This window comes from Nicotiana tabacum, chromosome 18 (genome assembly GCF_000715075.1).
Source record: "Nicotiana tabacum cultivar K326 chromosome 18, ASM71507v2, whole genome shotgun sequence".
Lineage (NCBI taxonomy): Eukaryota > Viridiplantae > Streptophyta > Magnoliopsida > Solanales > Solanaceae > Nicotiana > Nicotiana tabacum.
The window spans coordinates 152,907,424-152,933,391 of NC_134097.1; the positions used below are offsets into that span (position 1 = coordinate 152,907,424).

Genomic DNA, 25,968 nt, shown 5'->3' on the forward strand with positions numbered 1-25,968 from the left:
TGCCACTAGACCATACTGTGTTTCAACCTCAGCCTCAGCTCGTCCGTCTGCATTCGCTAAATTAGACCTAATTTTGACCCATACAATTTTAGCATAGAAATGACACCACATAGCTCCTTTAAAAGACCGTTAGTTGAATTTCAATTTTTCAGTTCAATTTTTCGGGACAAAATATCATGATATATGCGAGCATTTGAGAAACAGAAAGCCTCTCCAAGAAGCTTTCACTGGCTGTTCCTTTGTAGCAACATTGGAGAAAAAGGATACAACCAAAGTCACACTAGCAAGAACACAAGAAAATGTATTTTGTTTGGCCAGCAATGTTTGCTTGTGACTGCTGATCTTTTAGCTTTTCTATTACTGCACTAGGAAATACTAGTTAAATAGCAACAATATCACAATCTATAGGTTCATACTTTTCAACATAATCTTGTTTTGTTTTTTAAGCAAATATAAGCTTATGTTCTTCCTTGCTATGAAGGGATTCTTGAAAAGTAGGCTCAATGATCAAAGCTAGTCAAGTTCATACATGTAAAGAAAATGTACTGAAGATTAGTGTTATGTATTCTGAAATTGCTTATATATAATCATAAATTTAAATTCTAATACTCCAGGAATGCCCTTAGTGATAGACAAGAAAAAGAATAAAATAAGAGTTTAGATACCTATTATTTTGTTGAATTTAGGGATATAATAGAAAAAGGAGCACTTTCAATTTACTAGATATTTTCTTTTATTCTTGTTATAGGCAGAGATTAGTCAACACTTAGACAATTGAATAATTCCAACATATTAGAATGTTGTATCATGACAATAGAGCTAGGGCCATAAAGTTGATTGACTAGTTATTTCCATCCTTCTACACTGTGGAATTGACCTAGTCAATAGTCTAAAATCTGCTCTCTCTCTCTTTTTAATTTAAAAAAGGGTATATTTATATGAATAATTTTACCAGATATAGGTTAAAAATGCACTAAAACGTACTCTAATTCCTTTCTTGAATCACCACAATTGTTGTGGTTTTATAGTACAAATGTCTAGGCCGCGTCAATTGAAATCTCCTTCGTTACAAATTTATATTAGGGTAAAAATTAATTTTCTTGGTTATATATAAACTTTTTTATATTAATAAATAATGTAATGACAAATAAGTTCAAAAATGATTTTAGGCCACATGTTTTAATCTAACTGTGACACTTTAGTATTTTTTAAATTTTCTTATATAAATTCTTGGTTCTGTTACTGCGTATCGACACGAACTGAAGACCCCCTTTCAACTTTGGGTTTGAAAATTATTTTTTCCTATAACTTTGAGGGACCGGCAAAGGGAAAATACACAAAATAGTACTTTAATAATTCGGAAAAGGGCCATATATGTCAGTGAACTATGCGAATTAGGACTAATATGCCCGTCGTCAATAGTTTCATGCCCTCGGTTTAACGGAACCACACTATTTTGTCTTTCTTAAATAATGAATAACCGGACCAACCAAAATCTGCTGACCCGACCCGATCCACTCTTATTCAAAGATATTTTTTGATATATTATTTTTGTTTGATTGAGAAATTATGTGATAATCATATTTATTTATTTGAGTAATTTTAGAATCGATTTTTTTATACATCATTTCGGGAAGTAATCCTACTAAAATTAGTAATTTATATTTATTATTTTAATAATATAATATTCGAACTAGTTTGTGCTTTCTTCAATCATTTTACCATCTTCAATCGTTAGGTCTTCTCTGTGCAAAACTATAAACGACATGCATATATGTCCTAAGTTGCATAGTTCACTAGTTTTCCGTTATTATTTAGCACTCGTCAATACGCTACAACTAATAGAAAGGACACACGACACAAAACATTAACTTACCAGGAAAAGTAGAAGTTGACTCTGAAGTCTTTGCAATTGATCCAAAACTCACGCACAAATTAACAAAAATAAATAGCCCCATTATTTTTCTTATGTATAGAGTAATATTCTTGATTTGTTTAAAAAATCATAAGTTTTCTTGTAATGGTTTCTTCCCTTTTTTATCTTCTATTGTTTCTGTTTTTCTTTCCACAACACAATTTAGCTCAAAATAATGGTAGAGTAGCTACTAGCACTTCTCTTACTGCAACAGATGAAACCACTCCATGGTTTTCACCATCTGGTGATTTTGCATTTGGGTTCCAAAAACTTCAAGATAAAGATCAATTCTTGCTTTGTATATGGTATGCAAAAATACAGGAAAAGACCATAGTATGGCATGCAAATATCAGTAATCCAGTGCCACGTGGATCAAGATTACAGCTTGATTCTCAAAATGGTCTCATACTTAGTGATACACAAGGCAATACAATTTGGAGAACTGATATGGTTTTTGGTAATATTGACCATGGATTTATGAATGATACTGGAAATTTTGTTATTATGGGAAATGATTCTGCTGATCCATTGTGGGAAAGTTTTAGAAATCCAACTGACACTTTGTTGCCAAGTCAAACATTGGAAAGAGGGAGCTTCCTTGTTTCTCAAAGATCAGAAGCTAATTTCTCTCAAGGTATTGCTTCGGTTTTCTGATTGGTGTGCTTGTTATTGCCCTTCCTTTTACCTTTCCTGAGCCGACGGTCTTCCGGAAACAGCCTCTCTGCCTTCTTTGAAGGTAGGGGTAAGTACTGCGTACACTCTTCCCTCCCCAGACCCCACTTGTGGAATTATATTGGGTTTGTTATTGTTGAGGGTCTATAGGAAATAGCTTATCTACCTCCACAAGGTACCGGTAAGGTGTGCATACATACTACCCTCCCCAGACCCCACTTGTGAGATTACACTGAGTTTGTTATTGTTGTATTGTGTGGCCGACTCATTTTAATTATTTAATTATATTATGTCCCAACATGGTATATGTATTACGAGAATCATCATGACTAATTGGTTAGTTTTCCACTGGCTGCCAGTCTACCGCAATCCTTCCTCCTTTATAAGGACTCTTTATCCGGACATGAAACCGGTGGGATTAGGAATATGTTTTAGTCATGTTAGTATATTTACTTTAGATCCTATGCTTTTTTGAAGTATCTTAGCCCTATTTGATATGTTCATGCCAATAGACATTATAGAGTTCCAGTACTTTTCGCTTATAATGGCCTGAGATGAAATTTAATAGAAGAAACATGGTGAGTGAGGATTGATATAGCCAATATCAACTTGTTAGGAATCGAGGCGTATTTGTTGTTGTATGTCTCAACACGCCCCCTGCCCCTTCACGTTTAGAGCGAGTACGATTTAACTTTTTAATTATATTATGTCTCAACAGGTAGATTTTATCTTCGCATGGTTGATAATGGGAATTTGGTGCTTGTTACAAAAAGTGTGCCTTCCAATTCAGATGATGATGATGAGTACTATAACAGTGAAACTTCTGACAAAGCAAATGTAACCAATTCTGGTGATAAGTTGGTTTTTGAAGAGAATGGCATGATGTACATCTTGAAGAGAAACAATCAAAGGCAATTTCTTACTAACGGATCCATTCCTTCAGCTTCGACAAATTACCATCGTGTGACACTTAACTTTGGTGGAGTTCTTACTCATTATTATCGCTCGAGGAGTTCTAATGACAGCGGCTGGAATATTTTATGGGCTCAACCAGATAATATATGTTTCAACATTTTTAGTAGAGGAGCAGGGGCGTGTGGATACAATAATGTGTGCAATCTTGGTACAAACAAAAGACCAGTTTGTAACTGTCCTGAAGGATATTCACTAGTTGATCCAAATGATACTTATGGCAACTGCAAACCAGATTCTGCTGTAAGTTGTGATGATGTTGCAAGGGGGTCACCCGAAGATTTGTACAGTTTTATCACGGTTCGTGATACTGATTGGCCAATGTCTGACCTTCAGAAGATTAGCCCTTCTACTGAACAAGACTGCCAAAGTTTCTGTTTGAATGATTGTTTTTGTGCTGTTGCCATTTATAGAAGCGATAGCTGCTGGAAAAAGAAGCTGCCACTGTGGAATGGGAGAATAGACACCAGTCTGAATGCGAAAGCTTTTATCAAGAGAAGGAAAAATGGTGTTCCTCCTCTAAGTCCTGGGCTTCCAAATCCAGGATCTCCTCAAAGCAAGAATTGGCGAAATTGGGCAGTTGTGTCGTCCACGCTCTTAGGTAGCTCTGTGTTGGTGAATGTTCTCTTTGTTGGTGTACTTTGTTGGGGATTCTTCCACATTTATAAAAAGAAAGCGAAAACATTTCGCCCCACAAGTCATGTAGCAGACTCTATTTGTCATAGTTTTACATATAAAGAACTTGTCGAAGCCACAACAGACTTCAAGGAAGAGCTAGGCAGGGGCGCCTTTGGGATTGTTTACAAAGGAGTGATGCCTATCGGTTCAAGAAATGTTGTTGCTGTAAAGAAGCTGGATAGAGTTGCTCACGAAGCAGAGAAGGAATTCATGACTGAAGTAAATGTGATTAGTCAGACTCATCACAAAAATTTGGTCCGTCTTCTTGGATATTGTAACGAGGGACCTCATCGCTTGTTGGTCTATGAGTATATGAGTAACGGCACTCTTGCAAGTTATCTTTTTGGTGATCAAAAACCTACTTGGAGCCAGAGGACGAAAGTTGCAATGGGGATTGCAAGGGGACTCGCTTACCTCCACGAAGAGTGCAGTACACAGATTATTCATTGTGACATAAAGCCTCAAAACATTCTTCTAGATGATTACTATATTGCCCGAATATCAGATTTTGGATTGTCTAAACTTCTGATGATTAACCAGAGCCGAACTCTTACCGATATAAGAGGAACAAGAGGTTATGTTGCTCCAGAATGGTTCAGGAATAGTCAGGTCACGGTTAAGGTGGATGTTTACAGCTTTGGAGTGTTGCTACTAGAGATCATCACTTGTCGGAAAAGCTTGGAGAATGAGGAAAGCTATGGACCGGAGGCAATTCTTACAGATTGGGTTTTGGATTGCTTTCATGACGGAAAATTGGAAGCTTTGGTAGAGACTGATACTGAGGCCTTGAATGACAAGAAGCAGCTCGAGAGGTTCGTGATGGTTGGTATTTGGTGCATCCAAGAAGATTCAACAATGAGGCCGACTATGAGGAAAGTCACTCAAATGCTTGAAGGATCTGTCGAAGTAACTACTCCACCTTGCCCTTATACATTCAGCACTACTATTTAAGATCACCCTCATTGACATTGTGCAATTTCCTCCGCTGTATATCTTTAATATCTAAATACTAAGGTAATGTTACTCATCATGTTGCATGTTCATTAAATTGTATGTTCTGCATAATTTCCTCAATTTTGTGCTGGTAACTGTTAATCTGTATTATGTATAACTACTGGAAAGGGGGGAGCAACGCGTTTTTACATGTCAGGATGAACATGTAATGAATTCTGATGATCAGGATTATTTTGATGTTTTAATCATGTGTAATAGTAAAAGTTAAGTGCTCGTAATCTTTGTCGTGTTGAGAACAAGTGGATGGCCATGATTTGTTTAAGAAAATATTTCTGTTAAGTACCTTCTGTCATTCAAGATTTTGCTTCTTAAAATTCAAAAGCAGAAGCCATTTAACATAGTAAAATGTTTCCTCCGCAATTCTTGGCTTCCACTAATGACTTAAATAAGAAGTGTTTGCCATAATTTTCTTACCATATTTGGTTTTCCTATTTGTTGAAGGAAAAGACAATATAATTACCTTAATTGTGTTTTCCTTTTTGTAGAAGAAAATTGTAATTCTCCTATATTTGGCTAGTCCTTTTTCTCGTAGGAAAAAGTTTGGAGTTCTATAAATTGAAGATCCGTCATTCTCATTCAGTAGCATCCACAATGTAGCCATAGGGGCTTGAGAGTAGTGTTTAGGGGGAGAACTTTACGGGACAAGTGTTAGTGTGTCACTTGTGTTTGCCTCTTCGTGAGGTTGTTCTCTCGATATTTTGTTCTCTTTTTTATATAGTGGATTGCCCATCTTCGCTATGGATGTAGGTCAGTTGACCGAACCACGTTAAATGTTTGTGTCTCTTTTGTAGATTTCTCTTTTGTTGTCGGACTTATTGTCGTTCAAGTCTGCTTTGCTAGCTTCCGCATGACACCTGATTATTTCGGTCCTAACAAGTGGTATCAGAGTGAGGTTCATGACAGGTTCATCTTGGCGGGTTCAGTTCTAGCCGCAACATATTTGACGATAATCGTGATTTTTGTCTGAGAAATTTGACCGGTGTGCTACGCACATTGAGACAAACTTTGTGGTGAAGATTTGGAGATGCAACCTGTTGAAGGCTATGTGAAGAATGTGGATCAAGTTTATTTTGTTAGAAAATTCCGGCCAAGGGGGAGAATAGTTAGGTGTTTGCCATAATTTTCTTACCATATTTGGTTTTCCTATTTGTTGAAGGAAAGGACAATATAATTACCTCAATTGGGTTTTCCTTTTTGTAGAAGGAAATTATAATTCTCCTATACTTGACTAGTCCTTTTTATTGTAGGAAAAAGGTAACAAGAAAAAGGTTTGGAGTTCTATAAATTGAAGATCCGTCCTTCTCATTCAGTAGCATCCACAATGTAGCCATAGGGACTTGAGAGCAGTGTTTAGGGGGAGAACTTTACGGGACAAGTATTAGTGTGTCACTTGTGTTTGCCTCTTCGTGAGTTTGTTCTCTCGATATTTTGTACTCTTTTTTATATAGTGAATTGCTCATCTCCGTTGTGGACGTAGGTCATTGACCGGACCACGTTAAATGTTTGTGTCTCTTTTGGTATGTTTCTCCATTGTTGTATGATTTATCGTCGTTCAAGGTTTGCTTTGCTAGCTTCCGTATGACACCTAATTTTTACGGTCCTAACAGAAACCAATGTCTCTTCTGTTTAAAGGAAATTTTCTCTTTTCTATTTAAAGTGGTTGTATTTCCATGTCATTGTTACTATGGACAAAGTGAATTTACTTCATTTCTTACTCAACTGCTTGTACCAAATTTTTGCATTGTCCCAAACTATTGGCTCATTGCTCAGTGTCAGAAGCGGATCCAGAATTTATGCTTTCTTCTGCTCGGTCAGAGACTAATATTCAAGGGGAAGATTCTTGCGTACTACTGTAAACTTACCAAGTGAGCATATAAATGAGCATATGCAAAAGAAATTAAAAAGAGCACATTTTGCTTGCATTATTGTTCTTTCACTTGCATCTTATTACGAAATTCATGTCATGAAAATCAAATGGAAATGCTATAGGGTACACCTTTTCCAGTAACACCAGGTTCAGAAAATGGTTTCAACAGTTCATATGGCACAACTCCAGCTCCATTTCTGTTCATCAAATTGCAATCAACATTTCTACCATCAATAATCCCTTCAAGTTCCTTTAATCTTCCAGAAAATTTTTCGAACGCCGCGTTAATCACAGGATCCTCTGCCCAGTAAGGTTCCATGTTCTCTCCAACATATTCTTCATCTGGAGAATGATTTGATAAAACATCCAAAACTGCCATGACTGTTGTTGCCTGGATTTGTGAAGGGAAGCATTCTAATAGTGCATCCTCAGGTTTTTTCAAGAAATTCTCCCATTCTTCATCAGTTGGATCCTCAGTTGGCATTTTTGCTCTAGCTGTTGTTGGCCTATTTGGGAAGTAGCCTACACATGCAATAGCAAAGTCAATATTCTATGAAGTGAAGACAACATAAATTCAATAAGTACAAAATGAAACTTCAATTTTATCAAATTTGGAGAAAGTGGATGGGGGTGATTACAATGACAATGTAAAGATTTTTATACTATCAGTGTAGTTTTAACTTATGATAGTAGATAGTTATCATTTTTATCAGTTTACTACTTAATATTTATCGTTGAGATTTACCTGTAATTATTCTATAAATGGATGATTGTGTAATGTCTTTCACATCACCGATGCATAGAACTTAAATTTGTTTCAAAACGAGTTTAACCTCTATACACCGATGGTGTATAAGAACTTTTACACTATCAGTGTCAACTAAAAGATAACTATCCACAAAAACTAAGATTTTTAACTTAAAAGATAGGGGGGGTTACCTGCATAACTGTATTGTCCAAAGTTTACTGCTGCATGGTGTCCCGAAGTTACCCAAACAATTGTTGTGATAATTCCAATTAAGTCATCTGGGGTTTTTAGTTCTGGCCACCACGACTCATCTTTCTTGTCACCATGTCCAACATTTTTGATCTCTGACCACCAAGCTTGGAGTTCTGTATCGGATTTTATGAGTTCGGTTTCTGTATAGTAGTGGTTGACATAGTCTGTTACCCATTGTTTAAGGATGTCCCATAGTACTAAACCATCATTTGCAAAAGGGTAGTCTTCTATTGTTAGTTTCAAACCATATGGTGCATCTGGATCTTTCACAGCCATTCCCCTGTTAAAGTTTGCACAAATAGTATGTTAGTGTAAATAATTTTTATACTATCAGATCACTTAAAATATAATTGTATGTAATTCTCCATGATAAGTGGGATCAGTAACATAAAAAAATTAGACAGAAATAACTTGTTACGACAAGTTAAAATATACTGATAGTAAATTACCTGCTAATGAGGTCTTCCGGGAGTGCCTGTCGATCAAATCGCCATTCAAGATCATAAGCAACAGAGCTCAACTCCATGGAGTATTTGCCTGGGAAAAATGAATTCTCAATAATGCCATTGGCATTAATAAGAGCATCTCTAGCCAAGGAATTTATTTCCATAGTGTATCTGAAGTGAGGATGCAGTAATCTGTATATTGGGTGCATTGCACTAAGTTGCCTATTTGTTGCTATGATGTATGGCTCTGTAGCACAATGAGTTCTTAGCCTGCAAAAATCAATTTCAAACTATTAATATTTCCACAGATGTTTTCAGCCAGATAGCGAGCGATTACTCAACTATGAACACTAACTGAAAGCGGCCGGGAATATAATGCATGTGTCATCACTTACCAGTGACTAACAAGCTGGTGATAGCCAGAGTCCTGAGCAAGAACATGAGCTTTAGCTAATTTCCAAAGCCAAGAACCAGTGGCATGCCAAGTAGGGCAATATACTTCTTTCCATTGAGGTTTATCATATACAGGTGGCCTTGTTAACTCAATGGCCAAAGGTCTCAATGTGCCATCTGGTGTCAAGAAAAATAGAGTTCTTGATCCATATAACACTCTTCCTTTGAGTTCATTCACTTTGTTCACATATGGTAACAGCAAATCATGATAATCTAGAATAAACAACTTCTTTTGTTTAACTGCCTGCAATTTATAATGTATTATTCAAGATTTAGTTAAGGCAGAAGGAAGACTACGTACAGATCATGTATAATCAAAAGCGCGCGCGTGTGTGTGTGTGTGGGGTGGGGGGGGGGTCATAATTTAAATAATGGCCTAAAAGAAACCATTTATGCAAATAAAGGGATCCAACCGTTGGCTAGAAATGACATTAAGTTGCTACTCTAAAGGGCTACTATTTAGGAATTAGCCAATGTGACTCGAATTTTAGTTTTTCAGTTAAATTTTTTGAGACACAAATGTCCTGAAATTAAAATTTTTAGGAAATAAGCACAAGCTAATTCCTAAATAGCAGCCCTAAGAACGGCTATTTGTGCACTTCCCCAACCGTTGGCCTGCGGGCTGCGGAATATCGTGTGTCCATAAAGAAACCATAAACAGTGTAATTTTTCTTATAATTTTTTTTTTTAAAAAACAAAGGATTTGTTTATATATACCTCTTCAACAGTCATGAATCCTGCAATTTCTAGCTCAATTAGCTCTTTTGTGATTGCTGATTCAGGAGGTCCATATATCTCAGGGTCTAGCTTGCTCTTCAATGGCCATTCCTGGAATTTTCATGAACTATTTTTAGTCCTGTGTTTCTATCAATAATTTGATCTTTAACCATAATGTATGCTTTGATTTATAAAACAATAATTAAGTAATATGATAAAATGAAATAAAATAACTAATTAAGGGAAATCAACCATACCGTAACCAAGCGTATACTATAGGGGTTCAAACCAGCTAAGGTTTGACGAGCAAATTCCACATCTTTAAACCAAGAAAACTTGTCCCCTGCAATAACGTTGAAAAATACATATAACCTTAGATTTTTACAAGAAATTTACCAAAGGTGCAATAATATTACTTGTGGTTTTTTAAAAAAAAAATTCCAACAGATATATTATGCATTTTTGGAAGAATGGGACGGATGTGACGTCATTTTGGAGGATCTGAGCAACATAAGTTTCCGATATAATATTTTAGTTAATGAATTTTTGACGAATCCGAGCAACACCGGTGACTTACGTTGAAGCAATTCAGGAGTTTCAAAGAGCAAGATATCTTTTCGTGTATCTGAAATGGCCTTAATGAGCCTTGGTATGATATTCAACAAGGTACTTTTATCGTTAAGGGGTGGAAGTTCGACTCCGACGTTGAACAGTGAGTCGATGGCCGGAAAATGTGGAAATCCGACGTCCGGATCAACGGCGACGGACTGCAATGCCGGCACCACCGCGTGCAGAACTGAGGAAAGTGTGTTGCCTGAGAATGTTAAGCTCTTCACTTCTGAGAATGCTTCATCTCTTGGTACATATACAAAGCTACTCTTTGATTCAGATAATGGATCTGCAATATCGCAACCACAAAATGAGTAGTATAAATTAAATTCGAGTTTAATTTTTAATCATCGGAAACTATAGAATTTTTATACTATTAGATTAAGGAAAAACTTTACAAATAGAGTTATGTATTGACCATGCATGTAAAAAGTATGTACATACTGGTCAATTATAAGATAATTACATATATTTATATATAAGCATTACGTAATAGCCTAATAAAAATGATAACTATCTTGCAAGTTATCATATATTATCAATTTATATAACTTAAATCTTTATCGTTATTTTCTATAACAAGCAGTTTGGTAACATGCAAGTTATGGTAACATATTATGTTACATGGTTAATGTATATAATTTAGATCCAATCAAAGTTTAACTTCTATAAATTAAACTTAATAAAAAAATTATATTATCATGTCACTTCAAAGATAATCACGGATAACTATCCATAATAAGTAAAATTAGCATCTGGACAACACGACAAACAATCAGAAAGTAACATAATTATATAAAAATTATTTACAGTGTTATTGTAGAGTATAAAAATATATAGTATATACTCTTTTTGTCCTAATTTAGGTTACATTCTTTTTTTTTTAAATGTGTCATATAAATTGAAGCGTCGGGAGTACCTTTCTCGCTTCGTGGGCCACCAGTTCTGCATCTTCTAGGATAAGGGAATTCATTACCACCAAGTACTGGTCTTTTAGTATCATCACTGGCATCAGGATCTCCAATATCATTGTAAACATCATAATCATATACTCTCTCGAACTTTTTACGTTGTCCAATTCCATCACCTCTCAATATTACAAGTTCTTTTTCTCTTAATCTCTTTATTGCACTTGGTGTTTGAGATGGTAGATATGACTGTGTATCAATATGGAAATAAAACATATTAATAAGCCTGGATTGATTCTCATTATGGATACAATTGAAAGAGTACATTGAAATGATCCAATTATGTTAGTAAAATTTCAAGAAATTATTGAAATCAAATATACACTAAATCTGTAATCTCTTGACTATCAACGGGAGCGGATTTATAGGCAAAATTATGGGGTACGTGAATACATGGTCTTTTTTGTAAAATTAGGTATTTTATATACTCTCTCCGTTCACTTTTACTTGCCACTATTGACTTTGCGCACCCCTTAAGAATTAATAAATAAAGTTCCTAATTTATCATGATACTCATATTAATTGATGTATAATCTTAATGGATTTGAAATAAGTAATTAATATTAAGATCAAAACAGAAAAAATAAGTTATTTCTTGATATGAGAAAAGTGTCAAATAAAAATAAAAATTTATTTTTGGAATACTTGACAATTAAAAGTGAACGGAGGGAGTACATATTTTCTAAAATTAGTATAATATTAATTGTTGACACCCATATTTTAAGAAGGTTGAATGGTGTACTTGGATGGAGGTTGAGTTATTTATCAAGAGGAAGAAGGGTCAATTCCCACTTAATACATTTTTTTATTCTTTTTTTAGTAGTGCACCCATGTACTAAAAATTCTAGATCTATCTCTGACTATCAAATCGTCCCTACAAATATATATAGTATAGTTGTATGTCTAGTCTCTTTCTTTTTTCTCGTATGGGTCCTAGGAGTTACCTAAGTGGCAGTCGACCATTTCTAACGTTGGATAATTAACTGCATGCATGTTGTTGCAAGAAGAAATGTAGTACACAAGAAGAGCAGCCTGTGTTTGTAATAATAATAAATGCAATTAATAGGACCACAAGGTCCACAATATGCCTTTTTGGTACATTTGTCTTGTTTATAAGTGAGATGAAACAAAAACATAACTATATATCGAATATTGGAATGGACCACTATATATGGTAAAAATAGTATGGGCTAGCGTACTGAAGTTGCAAAAACAATCTATTGTAGAAATGCATAGTAAACTGTGTGCATAAGCGCCGATGTGAGAGTTATGTGTGTCATGCTACTCCTATATGTAGTCCAGTACTAACGAAAACTATTATTAAACAATTATCCCTATATGTGGTCCAGTACTAACGAAAAGATCGTCTATTATTAAACAGTTAGTGAACAAAAATTGAATCTTTTATTACCTATCAATATTCCAATTGTGCCAATTCGAATATTATGCTTCTTGTTACATGTAAGACCTGATAATTGGGATGGTAAAATATGGACGTGGACGTGATTTTTAGAATTCTTTTTAGGTTTTGAAGAAAAGAAGGTAAAACATACTAGGGGTACTTTAAACTGTTTATTATAGGAAATCTTTTACTAGTTTAATATTTAAGCTTATACAATCAAGTCACTGATTATAATATAATTACAAGTAAATTGCTATAATAAGCTTAAGCAATAACCTGGTAAATATAACTTGAATCACTTCTTCTATAGTTAGATCATATTTTCGTCCATTATATATCAAAATTTGGCATGTCAAATGGGCCGGGTCGACCATGAACCGATCAACATAACGTTAAAATAGCACGGGCTAGCCAGTTTTTCGGACTGGTCATTCAAAAATAGCCAGCGTTTGCCAAGTTATTGAAAAATAGCCACTATTTTGCTGCAATAGAGACCAGTCCAGCATAATATACTGGAGTTCGGTGCACCTGTGCATGAACTTCCAGCATATTATGCTGGCCCGGTATACTTTGTTGGCTCCAGTATAATATACTGGAACTCCAGTATATTATACTGGAATTCCAATATATTATGTTGGAGTATTTTTCGGATTTTGAACAGTGTTTTCGTTCAAATTTATCTTTACATGAAAAGTGGCTAAATTTCGATGACTTTTGAAACTGTGACTATTTTTGAATGATCACTTGTAAACCTGACTATTTTTAAATTTTTCATTAAAATTGACTCTTTAATCGGCCCATGACCTACGAAACCCTAATTGGACTAACCCATTAATTTAAGGGGCCTGGGGCGGGCTATAATACTTTGATCCACTGAATCGGACCGGACCCGAACTGGTAGTTGACCCACGGGTCAAGCGGCTCGGACCAGCGTCAACGGGTTCGGGTCGCGTCGACCCATTTAATAGGTCTAATGAAAATCAATCAACCGGAAATTTCTTATTCTGGACGAAAAAAGCATGTCTAAATTACGAAATATTTGTGAAATAACTCACGTTTTTAGATCACCTATTATGGTTTGTCAATTCTAATTGTTTGGCTACTATGAGACAAAATCATTATTAATTCTTTTTCCAAAAATATAATAAGATAGTAATTATTTTGGGTAAAATAAATAAAGCATAAATGAAGAGGGAATTTTTGGCAAACCTTGTTGGTGAAGAAAATCCTTTCCTCAGGATCATCAAATTTGGAGTGAACCCAAGAATCGCAAGTAATATTAACTATGCCATGGGGAAAGCCATCAATTACTATATTCTTGACATACATTTCCTTGTGGTGCTCATTTTGTACTAAAACTGCTCCAACCTCCCCAAAGTCTTCAGGAATTACAAAGTCAGCCTCATATTGTGTGTAACCATCCACATCTCGTCCACGATGTGCAAACGTCTTAATGCTTGGTTTCTTTATTCCAGTCTCTTTAAAAGAGATAATAGAGAACAAAATATATAATTAATAATATTCAAAGAAAAACCATTAACAAAAAAGAATAACAATTAAATACAAGTTGCAAGACAAAAGAGGACATTCTATTAGGAATTAAGACACTAAAAAAATTGGATAACGTCGTGCAGATGTTGCTAAACAGTATATTTTTATCGCTTAACCAATTCAATGACATTACCGAAAAATCTTATCAGCTACAGGCTATTTAGCAATAGATTAGAGATGAATTTCGTAGTTAATTTTTGCAGTGAGAAAATGAGGAAAAACTTGAACAATTATGAAGCAAGAAATCAGCATAAAAGAAATATTGAATGACTTTTGCATGATTATGCCTTTTTTTTTTCTTTTATAAGATAAGGTAGTGAACAAACTTTTATATTATATGCTCGTCAAAATTTCAAAAATTCAAAAAAAAAAAAAGACTAAAAAAGGAGCAATAATAATCTTCAGCTTCGAAGTTATTGAGTTAATTATTTAAATTGTTTTTAATTTTGAAAAAATTACCAAAGTACAATTTGCTTCAGTTTTGCACGTTACATCCGTACGTTGTTTCTGTTAACTGAGTGAATCCGATAGAAGATAATTTGCAAACGAAATAGCATCCACAAATGGCTTATCTAAGTACAATTATCAACATAAAATAATACAGTTATTTACATAGTTGGAAAAAAAGTACAATTATTTACTTCACTATCATAAAAGGTTAGACAACAGATGCTGATTTGAAATTTGATGTATGCACAAGGAAATTTAGTGTCAACGGGCTCAAATATTGAATACCATATTTTATATATATAGAACAAAATATATGTAAAAAATACTAACATATGAACAAATACTAAGTTCTGAACTCATAATTGAAAGAGTGCAATAAATTTAATAACGAGAACATAATGGGTTGAACCTATCAAAGTTAAATCCTAGATTCGCCTCTAAAGGCAGATGCACTTTAATTAATTTAGTTCCAACAGGCCGGGTTCTATTGAACCGCGATATCTTTTAAGTGAAGCATAGATATACGTTTCGAAAGTCAATGAGTTTAATGTTAAAAATTTTAAAACTGGTTGAACCCATCGAGTTTAAACTCTGGATCTGCCCCTTGTTCCAACCCGTGTACAGGAAAAAAAATGGAAAAAGAGAACACTTACTAGGATCAAGCTCAGCTGCAACAATCCACAAAAGGAGTGTTTTACCAAGCAAATCACCAATATCATCAAGTCCTCTTGTTAAAGATAAGTTAGTGCCTCCAACTGTTTTTTGAACAGTTACCACTGCTTTTACACTAGTAGATTTTTCAGTAGAACTAAGCACAGCTTTTGTGCTATTTGCAGCATTATAATGAACCCTATAATTCTTCTTTGGATTTTGTGTAAGGTTTTTATTTAAAATATTGATGGGAAAAGAGGCTAAGATTTCTCCAGAAATGAATGATCTAGTACTACTCCATGGGATTAGGGGTTTTGTAGATTGTGATGTTTGATGAAGCTGAGGCTTCAACATTCTTTAATTTTCTTTTTCTCTTTTTTTTTTGTGGGATGTAAGTTTAAGAGGATATATGATTTGCTTTGAATTATGCTAAGGATTCTCTTTATATAGATACATTTTTTTTGCTTAGCTTGGGGTAAGCATGGAGTCTTTTTCATTTTTTGTGTGATGTCTTTGACTTGTAGCCCTAGCTGTTGCATGGAAACTAGGGTTACAGATTATTCCAGATGATAAACGTGTAGATATATGTAATTTGTGTCTAGTCCCTTTGGATAATTCGATAAAACTGGAACAATACAAAAAAATTAATTAACATGGTCCATGTGCAAGGATGACACATATAAATCGAGAAATACTCCAATTTTCTTTTAAGAAGTAACTTGTGTCTTCAAATCTCAAATTAATCGATTGCAAGGAGTAGTTATAGAAAAGAAAAAGTGGATAATCTAGCTTAAGGAGCTGAAGGACCAGGAAACCCTTTTTTTCTTGGTTTTCTGTTTGATATCCGATATCCATATTGGAATCCGACTATATTTAGATTCGCGCCGCGTAAGGCCTCATTTAGGGGGAAGCGCTCCCTACCAAAACTTTTTCATACCCAGGGCTCGAACCCGAGACCTTTAGTTAAGGGAAGATAATTTTCATTCACTGCACCACATCCTTTTGTGATGACAAGGAAAATTTCACTATACTACTTTGAGCGTACGATGAAAATCATTTTTCGTGAAAATCATTTGGAAAAGTTATTTTTAAAGATTAGTGCTAGTAATTTTGGTGTTAACATCGAGGACATGTAGATCAGCTTCTCCCAAATTCCTTTTGTCTGGTGTGTGTGAAAGAGGAGAGTGTGTGTGAGTGATTGAAAACTGATATTAGCAAATCTGTCAATATATTAAAAAAAAATTAACCACATATAAAAGGGTATGCAGTAAGTCATTTAACATGTGCATCTATTTATTTCTAATTGGTTGGAAAAAGGCTAGACTATGTATATAAGGACAATTTACCAAATTACCTATGAGCTAGCAGTTTGGTTTGGTAGGTATATAGTTCATTGAACATGAGGGTATTAGATATAGTAGCGGTCCATGCATGCAGTTGCCGGAAAATTATACGGTACATATAAGGTAAAATCAAGTTTTTATCAAGTTTAATCCCTTTGATATTGCCGGAAAGTATAACTTAATGGTCAAGGGGGTTCAAAATCTTTGTTAGGTTGTTGGTTCAGTTCTCACTTGTCACTTTTTTGAACCCCCTTAGCAGAAATTTTGCCTCCGCCACTGAAATTGCAAAAGTGGAACTAGGGTTTAGGTTACCGTCAAACTTATTGTCACTACAACATAATGCATTTATAGCTACGAAATCTCAGCTACAAATCTAAATTCTGTGGCTAGTACCTAACAATAGCCACAAAAATTAGAGTTGCGTGGCTTTTTACAAATTTGTATAATTTCTTAGCCACAAAATTAAATTGACAAAGCTAATTCCTTCTTTTTGCTATGGTTGCTAATTTACCTAAATAGCTATAAATTTATTGCTATGATATAATTTCGCAACTAATCATAAGTTCTTGCCACGCATTAAAAGTTATTGTAGCAACAATAATCTTTTAGCTACAATAAATTTTTCGAAACAAATTATTGTAACTAAAATAAATATTTTTGCTTCTAGTTATAAAATATCATGGCAATAGTTGATTTAAAAGCTACGATTATTTGACATGAAGACATGATATAGCAACAGATTTTTTTATATGATAAAATTTCATAGCTAATCATTAGTTTTGCAACATGCTAAAACTTACTGTAGCAAAACTAATTTTTAATCACAATAAATTATTTAAAATAAAATATTGTATCTGAATAAATAATTTAGCTTTAAGTTCTAAATATACTGTTGCTATATTTGCTTAACAATTATTTGTCATAAATGAGATAAACCACAGATTTATCACTATGACAAAAATTCATAGCTATTTAAAAGTTTTACCACGAATTGAAACTTATTGTAGCAATAATAATATTTTACAACTATTAAATTAATTGAAACACAATCCGGTAGTTAATGGATAATTTTCCTTCAAGTTAGAAAGAAATGCCAAATAGTTGGCTTAATAGTTACAAGTTTTTATCAAGAAAAAAATGAATAGTGATTGATTCAAAATATCAATAAAATTTTATAGTTAACTATAATTATATTATCGCACATTTGAGGTCACCATTGTAAGGTTAAAATATTTTAAAGATGAATATTTTTGCTTCGAGTATGAAATTCATGACAAGACTTGGTCTAGAAATATTCGGTTATGAAAAATTAATTTCATAGACAAATAAGATTGTGTGTGTGTCTATATATATATATATAAATTAAAACATTAATTAAATTTTAAAATACCAAAAATTAAAATGCGAAAAATATCTTCAATCCTAAAATTGAAATTAACAAAGATTAAAATGGATGAAAAATAATCTTCTGTCTTAAAATTGAATCTAAACAGTATAAAACTATAATGAAAAAAAATATAGTAAAATAGCAATGTCTTTGTAATAAAAAACAAAAAATTTCGTTGGTTTTTTTGCTAACTAATAGGAAAAAGAAAATAGAAATAGAAATTTCTGCTGAAAACACTATTATTCATATTAATTTTTCCGGTTATTACACAAAATACTCCTATAGTATTAATCAGTTTCAGATACATTTGTTGTATTTTAAATTTAAACTTATATCCCATATATTATGACAAGAGGGGTTGCTCCGATGGTAAGCAACCCCCACTTCCAACCGAGAGGTTGTGAGTTCGAGTCTCCCCAAGAGCAAAGGTGGGAAGTTCTTGGAGGGAAGGATGCCGGGGTCTATTTTGGAAACAGCCTCTCTACCCTAGGGTAGGGTTTAGGTCTGCGTACACACTACCCTCCCCAGACCCCACTAAGTGGGATTATACTGGGTTGTTGTTGTTGTATCCCATATATTATTGAATTCTATACTTACACCCTCTATGATGTATATCTGTAATTAATTTCTTAAAATATAATGATAAATTGCAATGGTAAATATTTTTTTATGTACTTATTTTTATGATATTTTGAAAAGAGAAGAAATATTTTTGTTGAAAATCTTTATTCATGTCATTGATTAGAAATTAATAAATATTTTTTAAAATATGTATCTCTTGAAACTCTTAAATAAAAAATTAATACAAATTATTATTTATAAGACTAGAATTTTTGTGTATTTTGCATAATAGGTTTATCTGTCGAAACTCTTACATGTAATGATGTTATTCCTATTTTTCTATAAATATTTAAACCTCCTATGTAATAAAAATATTGCACAAGTGAATTCATCCAACTAAGTAAATTTAAAGTAACTTTGAAGCAAATGAATAAATAAACAAACTAAAATAAAAATGAGATATTCGTATTATGAGTCTTGAATGATATATGTATCAAAATATATTTATTATCTTTCTTAGTCAATTGGGTGAATACAAGTTTTCAACAAAAATATTTATTTTCTTTGTCAGATTTCATGAAAGTAAATACATAAAAGGTTTTTATTTATAATTTAATTTTTCTTGTAATAAGTATGTTTTAATATACTTAGTTATGGATATACCTCATACCTTTCATGTTTTAATTTATGAGTCATAAGAGCTGTAATCGTAAGATTTTCATAATATAGATAGTTTATAAGTGTTTAATTTTCTTATATCTAATTAGACTAAGAATTAAGAGTTTAATATGGTTGAAATCTAAGTCGATAAAAAACTCTTATTTTATAATTATTATTAAACAAGTCTTACCTATAAGTTTTAATCATAATTACAAAATAATGAAACTATATACCATTATTGTGTGCATGCCTAATTATAACATCGAATTTAAACAAATATAATCGTATACCAATTATATTGTACAATAAATTATTTATTATACACCGAATCAAAGAATTAAGAATTTAATATAATTCATATACAAGAAGGGGTCATGTCTCTTTTACGACTATTATTCGATATTTTATAAACTTAAATAATTTTAATATTATTAGGTTCTATCAAAACACTGATAATTTAATATGGTTGATAAAGGAGTTTATTAAAAAATTAATTAGTATATCATAATTCATACTAAACAAAGTATTACTTGTGATTTTCTAATATAATTTAAATAAATATTAACTTTGTGCTTGTATTTATTTACATTGATCACTAATTGTATTCAGTTTGAATATGCATAATTATTCTAATGCTATTTTGATAACTTAATAATTACTATCATAAATCTAATTAAGCACTAATATATTTTAAAATTAATATAAGTGAAATAGGAGCATACAACAAACTAATAATATCATATAGTACGAAAGAAGCCGTAAAGAAAAAGGTACCTTCATTTTATTTAAATAGTTTATTGTTTCTATGTTACTTATTATAAATTAAGTATTTATAATATTATTCCTTTTGGTTTAGTTTTTTAGTATTACTTATATTTGTTAGCACTTACACTTTTTGCATTTAATGCATTCCGTGTCTTATTAAAAATTAAAAGAAAGCAAAAATCTATATAACAAGAAGTAAAGAAACGACAAAGCCCAAAGCAAAATCTTTTTCTATTTTATTCTTTAACCACGGCTAAACTAAGGAGACCGATAATAACAAAGAAGAGCGAGAGAAAACCCAATCACTTGTCTATTCTCAGGCAGAAGAGGTAAGCTCATATCTCTATATTTTAGGGCTTGTAAATCTTTTTATACCTACTTCACTTGGATTTTTGGGTATAATTTTGTGGAATATTCCAGCAATTTGATAGATATTGTATCTTATTTTTGATTAGTGATTGAGAACTTGAACAGAAAAACAATATTACAAAATTGGGATGAAGATAATTTAACGGCGTAACCGGTAAAGTTGCCTTCATGTGATCAGAAGGTCACGGGTTCGAGTCGTGAAAACAACCTCTTGCAGAAATGTAGTTTAAGACTGCGTAGATAAACCCTTATGGTCCGGCCCTTCCCTAAACCCGCTCATAGCTGAAGTTTGGTACAGCGGACTGCCCTTTTGGGATGAAGATAATTTAAGTTGTTTAAAAAGTGTTCAAAATTTTCTTTTTTACTTCTTTTGTTGCTTTGTATTTTTTCATGTTGTTATCTGTTAGAAATTCTTGTAAAATATTTATCAAGACATGTTTATTGTCTGTTTGAAATTATTCTTTTAATGTTTTTACTAACTGGACTTATATCTTTGTGTTAAAGTTTCAATTCAGTTGTATCTGTTAAACATATATGATCAGTTATTTTTGCCTCGTGGTGTTAAAAATAATTTTTTTTGACAGGTAGATTGGTGGAGTTAGAGCAATGAGAAATTAAAGACCAAGATAAGGTGAATTTGAAGATCCGAGGAGGAGTGAAAGAAGAAAAGGTGTCTCAAGCAAGATGGTGTTGTAGAAAAATTGTGCATTGTGAATGCTTTGAAATTTACAACTATATGTAACTTGAAACATATTATGGAATGTAAATCCTTTTTATTCGTAGCTACTTTATTAAAATCTTATGTGTAACTTTGAATTTATTTTGGAATCTAAAATATTTAGAATTTTAGCTATTATGAAAATTATTGTAACTAGTTATTCTTGTAGCAAATTCTTTAATTTGTGGCAATAAAAGTTTATTCTTGTAGCAAATTCTTTAATTTGTGGCAATAAAAGTTTGAATTCGTGGCTGAATATATATATAATTATCACGTAATAAAAATATGATTATACATTCTCATTTTCGTAGCAAAAGAAGAAATATTTAGCTAGCTACCTAAATATTTGTGGCAAATACTTCAATTCATAGCTATGAATTTTTGAAATTGTAACTGAAAATATTGCTATTCCCACGAAACTAAAATATAAAAATGGCCACAAGATTTGAATTTTCGTGGCAAACAAATTAAGTCTTTTGCCACAGTAAAACACTTTGTGGCAAAATATAAAGATTGCTATATGGTTTATTTGCCGTGACAAAAGATTAAGATTATTTGCTATGAGTATATATTTCGTCGCAAAAAAGTGTTATCAATATAGCTACAACGCAAAAAATATTCGTAGCAATAAGTATTAGTCCTTAGCCACGGATCATATAAAGTTTGTAGCTAACTTTTAGCTATGCTACATTTTGCTACAGATGCTACGATAAAAAATATTCTGGCTATAGTGTTTAGCTATGGAAATTTTTATATTTAGCTACAATGTATTTTGTAGCTACATATGCAAAATGTTGTAGTGTGTACTTTGGTCTAAATCTTGTATTCAACTTAAAAAATCAAAACATTACATGTCAACCTTGAAATAGGATGGTGTCGAACTGCATCACATAAATTGGCATGAAGGGAGTACTATTAATTTAATTTAGAATTCAACAAGTTAAAAGAATTAAAATCCCAACCCCGTAAATTTGAAATGTTGGCTTTACCTCTGCCTGAATAAGTAGCCAAAGAGTCTGCAACGCGTTTCTATTTTTCACATATTTTAAACTTTTAACCTTAAAATCTTAAAAATGAAAAAATCGGAAAAAATAATCCTTTAAAGTATGACCAAGAAAGTCTTTTTTGTGGAAATAACTGTTGTTCCTCTGTACTTGTAAATAATGATTCTGGAAATTAGAACGTTAGCTTATAAACGTAAATTTAAATAAAAAACAGAAATTAATTCGAGCCCACTTAATTCACAGTGTTTCCTTAAGGAATTTAATCCCCTCCTAGTACTCAGGGTTATAGATTATTTCCTCCCAGGATAGAACGAATTACACACTGGTGTAGCGGTACTTCAAACCCCAGTGTTTCAGCGAACACAAAGTTCGGCAGCAAATCACACTTATGGATGCTTTGTTTGTAGTTAAAAACAATGCAGAATAAGGAGGACAACTCAGAAGTCGAATGGAAATTCTGAGAGGAAGGAATGCAAAGTATAGCCAATGTTGAATTCTTACTGAAGAGAATATCAGATTGCAATTCGTTTTTCCAGTGTATACGCAGTGTATACAGAGTGTATATCCAGTATATGCAGAGTGTATATCCAGTATATGCAGAGTGTATATCCAGTGTATGCAGAGTGTATATTAAGTGTATACAGAGTATATATTAAGTCTATACAGAGTGTTTCGAGTGTTTTTTCCGATGTGTTCTTCTTTCTCTCCAACTTATGCTCTATTTATAGCAGTTATTTGAGAGAAATCTGCCCCCTCCATGGTGCAACAAGCACTATGCTATCATGGAGGAAGCACTTACATGGTAGAATGTACACTTGCTTTGTGGGAGAAGCACTTGCACCATTGTGGGAGGTGCACTAGGCTTCTTATTGCTTAGTTTTGCAACACAATACATGGATTGGAAAATATCTGTTACAAACACGGATTATATCACGTTAATATTCACTATTAACAAATAAATTTGGTCCAAACAATTAATCGATCGATCGATCATTTGACCAAATACGAATACAAATCCCATTTCCCATTCACTCTAATTTTAAGACTATTTCATCTTAAACAAAAACTCAACAATCCCCCACATGAATGGGGAATGGCTATATCATGGAAGTATGCATGAAAAACTTGTGTGATTTGCAAGCAAGAATTAATTGCATCTGGATAAGTAGGTTTCCCTTTGAACTTTCCGTAGTGAACTTATGTCGGATATACTCGGTCAATCGGTAGATTTGATATCTTTGAACCGTCGAACTTTAGTGTATACCTAGACAACCATAAGTCACACAATCAATCCCTTAACCGTCTTTGGTTCTCATTGTTGCGTTCATTTCAGCCATGAACACTGCCTGGTTTCATAAGTGCGTAGAGAATTGGCCTTGCAAAATTCTCCTTGAAGCGGCTAACACTTCATACTTACATAGGTGATTCCTAAATGTGTCATCCCGTAGATACACTATTTGATATACCATGTATCAAATTTAGAAATCATTAAAAAGCCTTAATGTTTTATCCTTGGTACTGAACATTGTCTCATCACGAGAATGGACTAAAAAAAATTTTGTTGACAATGTTGAACCGTCATTAATGACTTTGTTTGATCTCCTTGAACCTAGATCTTGAAATCTCCAGTCTTCTAGGTAGAGTTACCGCCACAATGACTTGTTCTCGGCCATAGTCCTATTCCCATCGATGATTTCTCAACTACCTCTCTAGTTAGGCCTTTTGTAAGTGGATCCGACACATTATCACTTGACTTTACATAGTCAATCGTGATAATTCCTCTAGAGAGAAGTTGCCTAACGGTTTTATGTCTTCATCGTATATGACGAGATTTACCGTTATACATAACGCTCCCAGCCCTTCCAATTGTCGCTTGGCTATAACAGTGTATGCATAGTGGTGCCAACAGTTTGGGCCAAAAATGAAATGTCTTCCAAGAAATTCCGGAGCCATTCAGCTTCTTCACCCGCTTTATCTAAGGCTATGAACTCAGCCTCCATTGTAGAGCAGGCAATACATGTTTGTTTGGACGACTTCCAAGATACCGCTCCTCCACCAATAGTGAATACATATCCACTTGTGAACTTCGAATTAGCTGAACCGGTGATCCAATTTGCATCACAATATCCTTCAATCACCGTAGGATATGTATTGTAGTGCAAATCAAAGTTTTGGGTATGTTCTAAGTATCCCAAAACTCGTTTCATTGCTATCCAATGAGATTGGCCTGGATTGCTCATGTATCGACTTAGTTTACATATAGCACAAGCTATATCTGGTCGTGTACAATTCATGATGTACATTAAGCATCCCAACACACGAGCATAATCCAATTGTGATATGCTTTGGCCTTTATTCTTTGCTAGTGCAAGATTTGCGTCAATTGGAGTCTTTGCAACTTTAAAGCCCAAGTGCTTGAATTTTTCAAGTACTGTCTTAATATAATGAGATTGTGACAATGCCAGACCTTGAGCAGTCTTTTGGATCTTAATCCCCAGAATTAAATCCGCAATTCCCAAGTTCTTCATATCAAACTTGCTAGTTAGCATACACTTAGTAACATTTATGTTGGCAATGTTATTACTCATTATTAGCATATCATCCACATATAGGCAAACAATGACTATGTGATTTGGAACATTTTTAATGTACACACATTTATCACATTCATTTATCTTAAAACCATTTGACAACATTGTTTGGTCAAATTTCGCTTGCCATTGTTTGGGTGCTTGTTTTAGTCCGTAAAGGGACTTAACAAGTCTACATACCTTATTTTCTTTACCTGGAATCACAAACCCTTCAGGCTGTTCCATGTAAATTTCTTCCTCCAACTCTCCATTTAAGAAGGCCGTTTTAATATCCATTTGATGAATTTCAAGACCATACACTGCAGCTAATGCTACTAACATCCGTATGGACGTAATCCTTGTAACTGGGGAGTATGTATCAAAGTAGTCAAGACCTTCTCGTTGTCTATACCCTTTGACAACAAGTCTTGCCTTAAATTTATCAATAGTGCCATCATCTTTCATTTTTCTCTTAAAAATCCATTTAGAACCCAAAGGTTTATTTCCAGGAGGAAGATCAACCAATTCCCATGTATGGTTGTTCAATATGGATTCTATTTCACTATTGACTGCCTCTTTCCAGAACAATGATTCCGAAGAAGACATAGCTTCTTTAAATGTTCGAGGCTCATTTTCCAATAAGAAAGTCACAAAATCTGGTCCAAACGAAGTAGACGTTCTTTGACGTTTACTACGTCTTGGATCCCCCTGATTAAATGTACTTTCTTTTGTTTCTTCCCGAGGTCGTTTAGATCCTTCACCAATCGACTCACATTCCTTTTTATACGGATATATATTTTCAAATAACTCAGTATTATCTGATTCTATAACCGTATTATTATGAATGTCGGGATTTTCTGATTTATGAACCAGAAATTGATATGCTTTACTATTAGTTGCATATCCTATGAAAACACAATCAACTGGTTTCGGTCCTATTTTTACCCTTTTGGGTTTAGGAACTTGCACCTTTGCCAAACACACCCACACTTTAAAATAATTCACGTTGGGTTTCCTTCCTTTCCATTTTTCAAATGGAATGGATTGTGTTTTACTATGGGGTACTCGATTTAGTATTCGGTTGGCCGTAAGAACGGCTTCCCCCCACAAGTTCTGTGGCAAACCAGAACTTATCAACAATGCGTTCTTCATCTCCTTTAATGAACGATTCTTTCTTTCCGCAATCCCATTGGATTGGGCCGTGTAAGGGGCTATTGTTTGATGAA

At 33.4% G+C, this 25,968-nt stretch overlaps 2 protein-coding genes, 1 long non-coding RNA gene and 1 other non-coding gene across 6 annotated transcripts; 3 read left to right on the plus strand and 1 right to left on the minus strand.

Annotated features, from left to right (window-relative positions):
• The first annotated feature begins 1,840 nt into the window (after nucleotides 1–1,840).
• LOC107827240 (G-type lectin S-receptor-like serine/threonine-protein kinase RLK1) lies at nucleotides 1,841–6,359 on the plus strand. Of its 3 annotated transcripts, none has more exons than XR_012702407.1 (3): nucleotides 1,932–2,549; nucleotides 3,306–5,251; nucleotides 6,138–6,359. XR_012702407.1 is itself a non-coding variant. In XM_075237531.1 (2 exons), exons 1-2 carry the CDS (start codon nucleotides 2,021–2,023, stop codon nucleotides 5,186–5,188), a joined length of 2,412 nt encoding a protein of 803 aa, XP_075093632.1. In that variant the 5' UTR covers nucleotides 1,841–2,020; the 3' UTR covers nucleotides 5,189–5,469. The 3 variants fall into 3 exon arrangements, 1 of the variants encoding a protein (XP_075093632.1); XR_012702406.1 differs by having other exon boundaries at nucleotides 6,043–6,180; XM_075237531.1 differs by lacking the exon at nucleotides 6,138–6,359 and having other exon boundaries at nucleotides 1,841–2,549; nucleotides 3,306–5,469.
• Nucleotides 6,360–7,162: 803 nt separating this feature from the next.
• LOC107763642 (linoleate 13S-lipoxygenase 2-1, chloroplastic-like) lies at nucleotides 7,163–15,785 on the minus strand. The gene is made up of 10 exons (XM_075237530.1): nucleotides 15,368–15,785; nucleotides 13,923–14,191; nucleotides 11,263–11,500; nucleotides 10,312–10,632; nucleotides 9,992–10,077; nucleotides 9,735–9,845; nucleotides 8,960–9,261; nucleotides 8,568–8,834; nucleotides 8,058–8,398; nucleotides 7,163–7,640 (listed from the first exon to the last, which is right to left on the minus strand). The coding sequence occupies exons 1-10, from the start codon at nucleotides 15,717–15,719 to the stop codon at nucleotides 7,222–7,224; spliced, it is 2,706 nt and encodes a 901-aa protein (XP_075093631.1). The 5' UTR covers nucleotides 15,720–15,785; the 3' UTR covers nucleotides 7,163–7,221.
• Nucleotides 15,786–15,964: 179 nt separating this feature from the next.
• LOC142173080 (U6 spliceosomal RNA) lies at nucleotides 15,965–16,071 on the plus strand. Its single transcript, XR_012702510.1, has one exon. It is a non-coding gene; the product is annotated as a U6 spliceosomal RNA (small nuclear RNA).
• Nucleotides 16,072–20,312: 4,241 nt separating this feature from the next.
• LOC107812611 (uncharacterized) lies at nucleotides 20,313–21,303 on the plus strand. Its single transcript, XR_001654151.2, has 2 exons — nucleotides 20,313–20,410; nucleotides 21,035–21,303. It is a non-coding gene; the product is annotated as an uncharacterized LOC107812611 (long non-coding RNA).
• The last annotated feature ends 4,665 nt before the right edge of the window (nucleotides 21,304–25,968 follow it).

Coding starts and splice junctions, on each gene's coding strand:
- LOC107763642 (XM_075237530.1), bottom strand. CDS start 15,719: ATGTTGAAGCCTCAGCTTCATCAAACATCACAATCTACAAAACCCCTA. Junction 14,192..15,367: donor TGCAGCTGAGCTTGATCCTA/GTAAGTGTTCTC, acceptor TCTCTTTTAAAG/AGACTGGAATAAAGAAACCA. Junction 11,501..13,922: donor GGATTTTCTTCACCAACAAG/GTTTGCCAAAAA, acceptor ATTGATACACAG/TCATATCTACCATCTCAAAC.
- LOC107827240 (XM_075237531.1), top strand. CDS start 2,021: ATGGTTTCTTCCCTTTTTTATCTTCTATTGTTTCTGTTTTTCTTTCCA. Junction 2,550..3,305: donor AGAAGCTAATTTCTCTCAAG/GTATTGCTTCGG, acceptor ATGTCTCAACAG/GTAGATTTTATCTTCGCATG.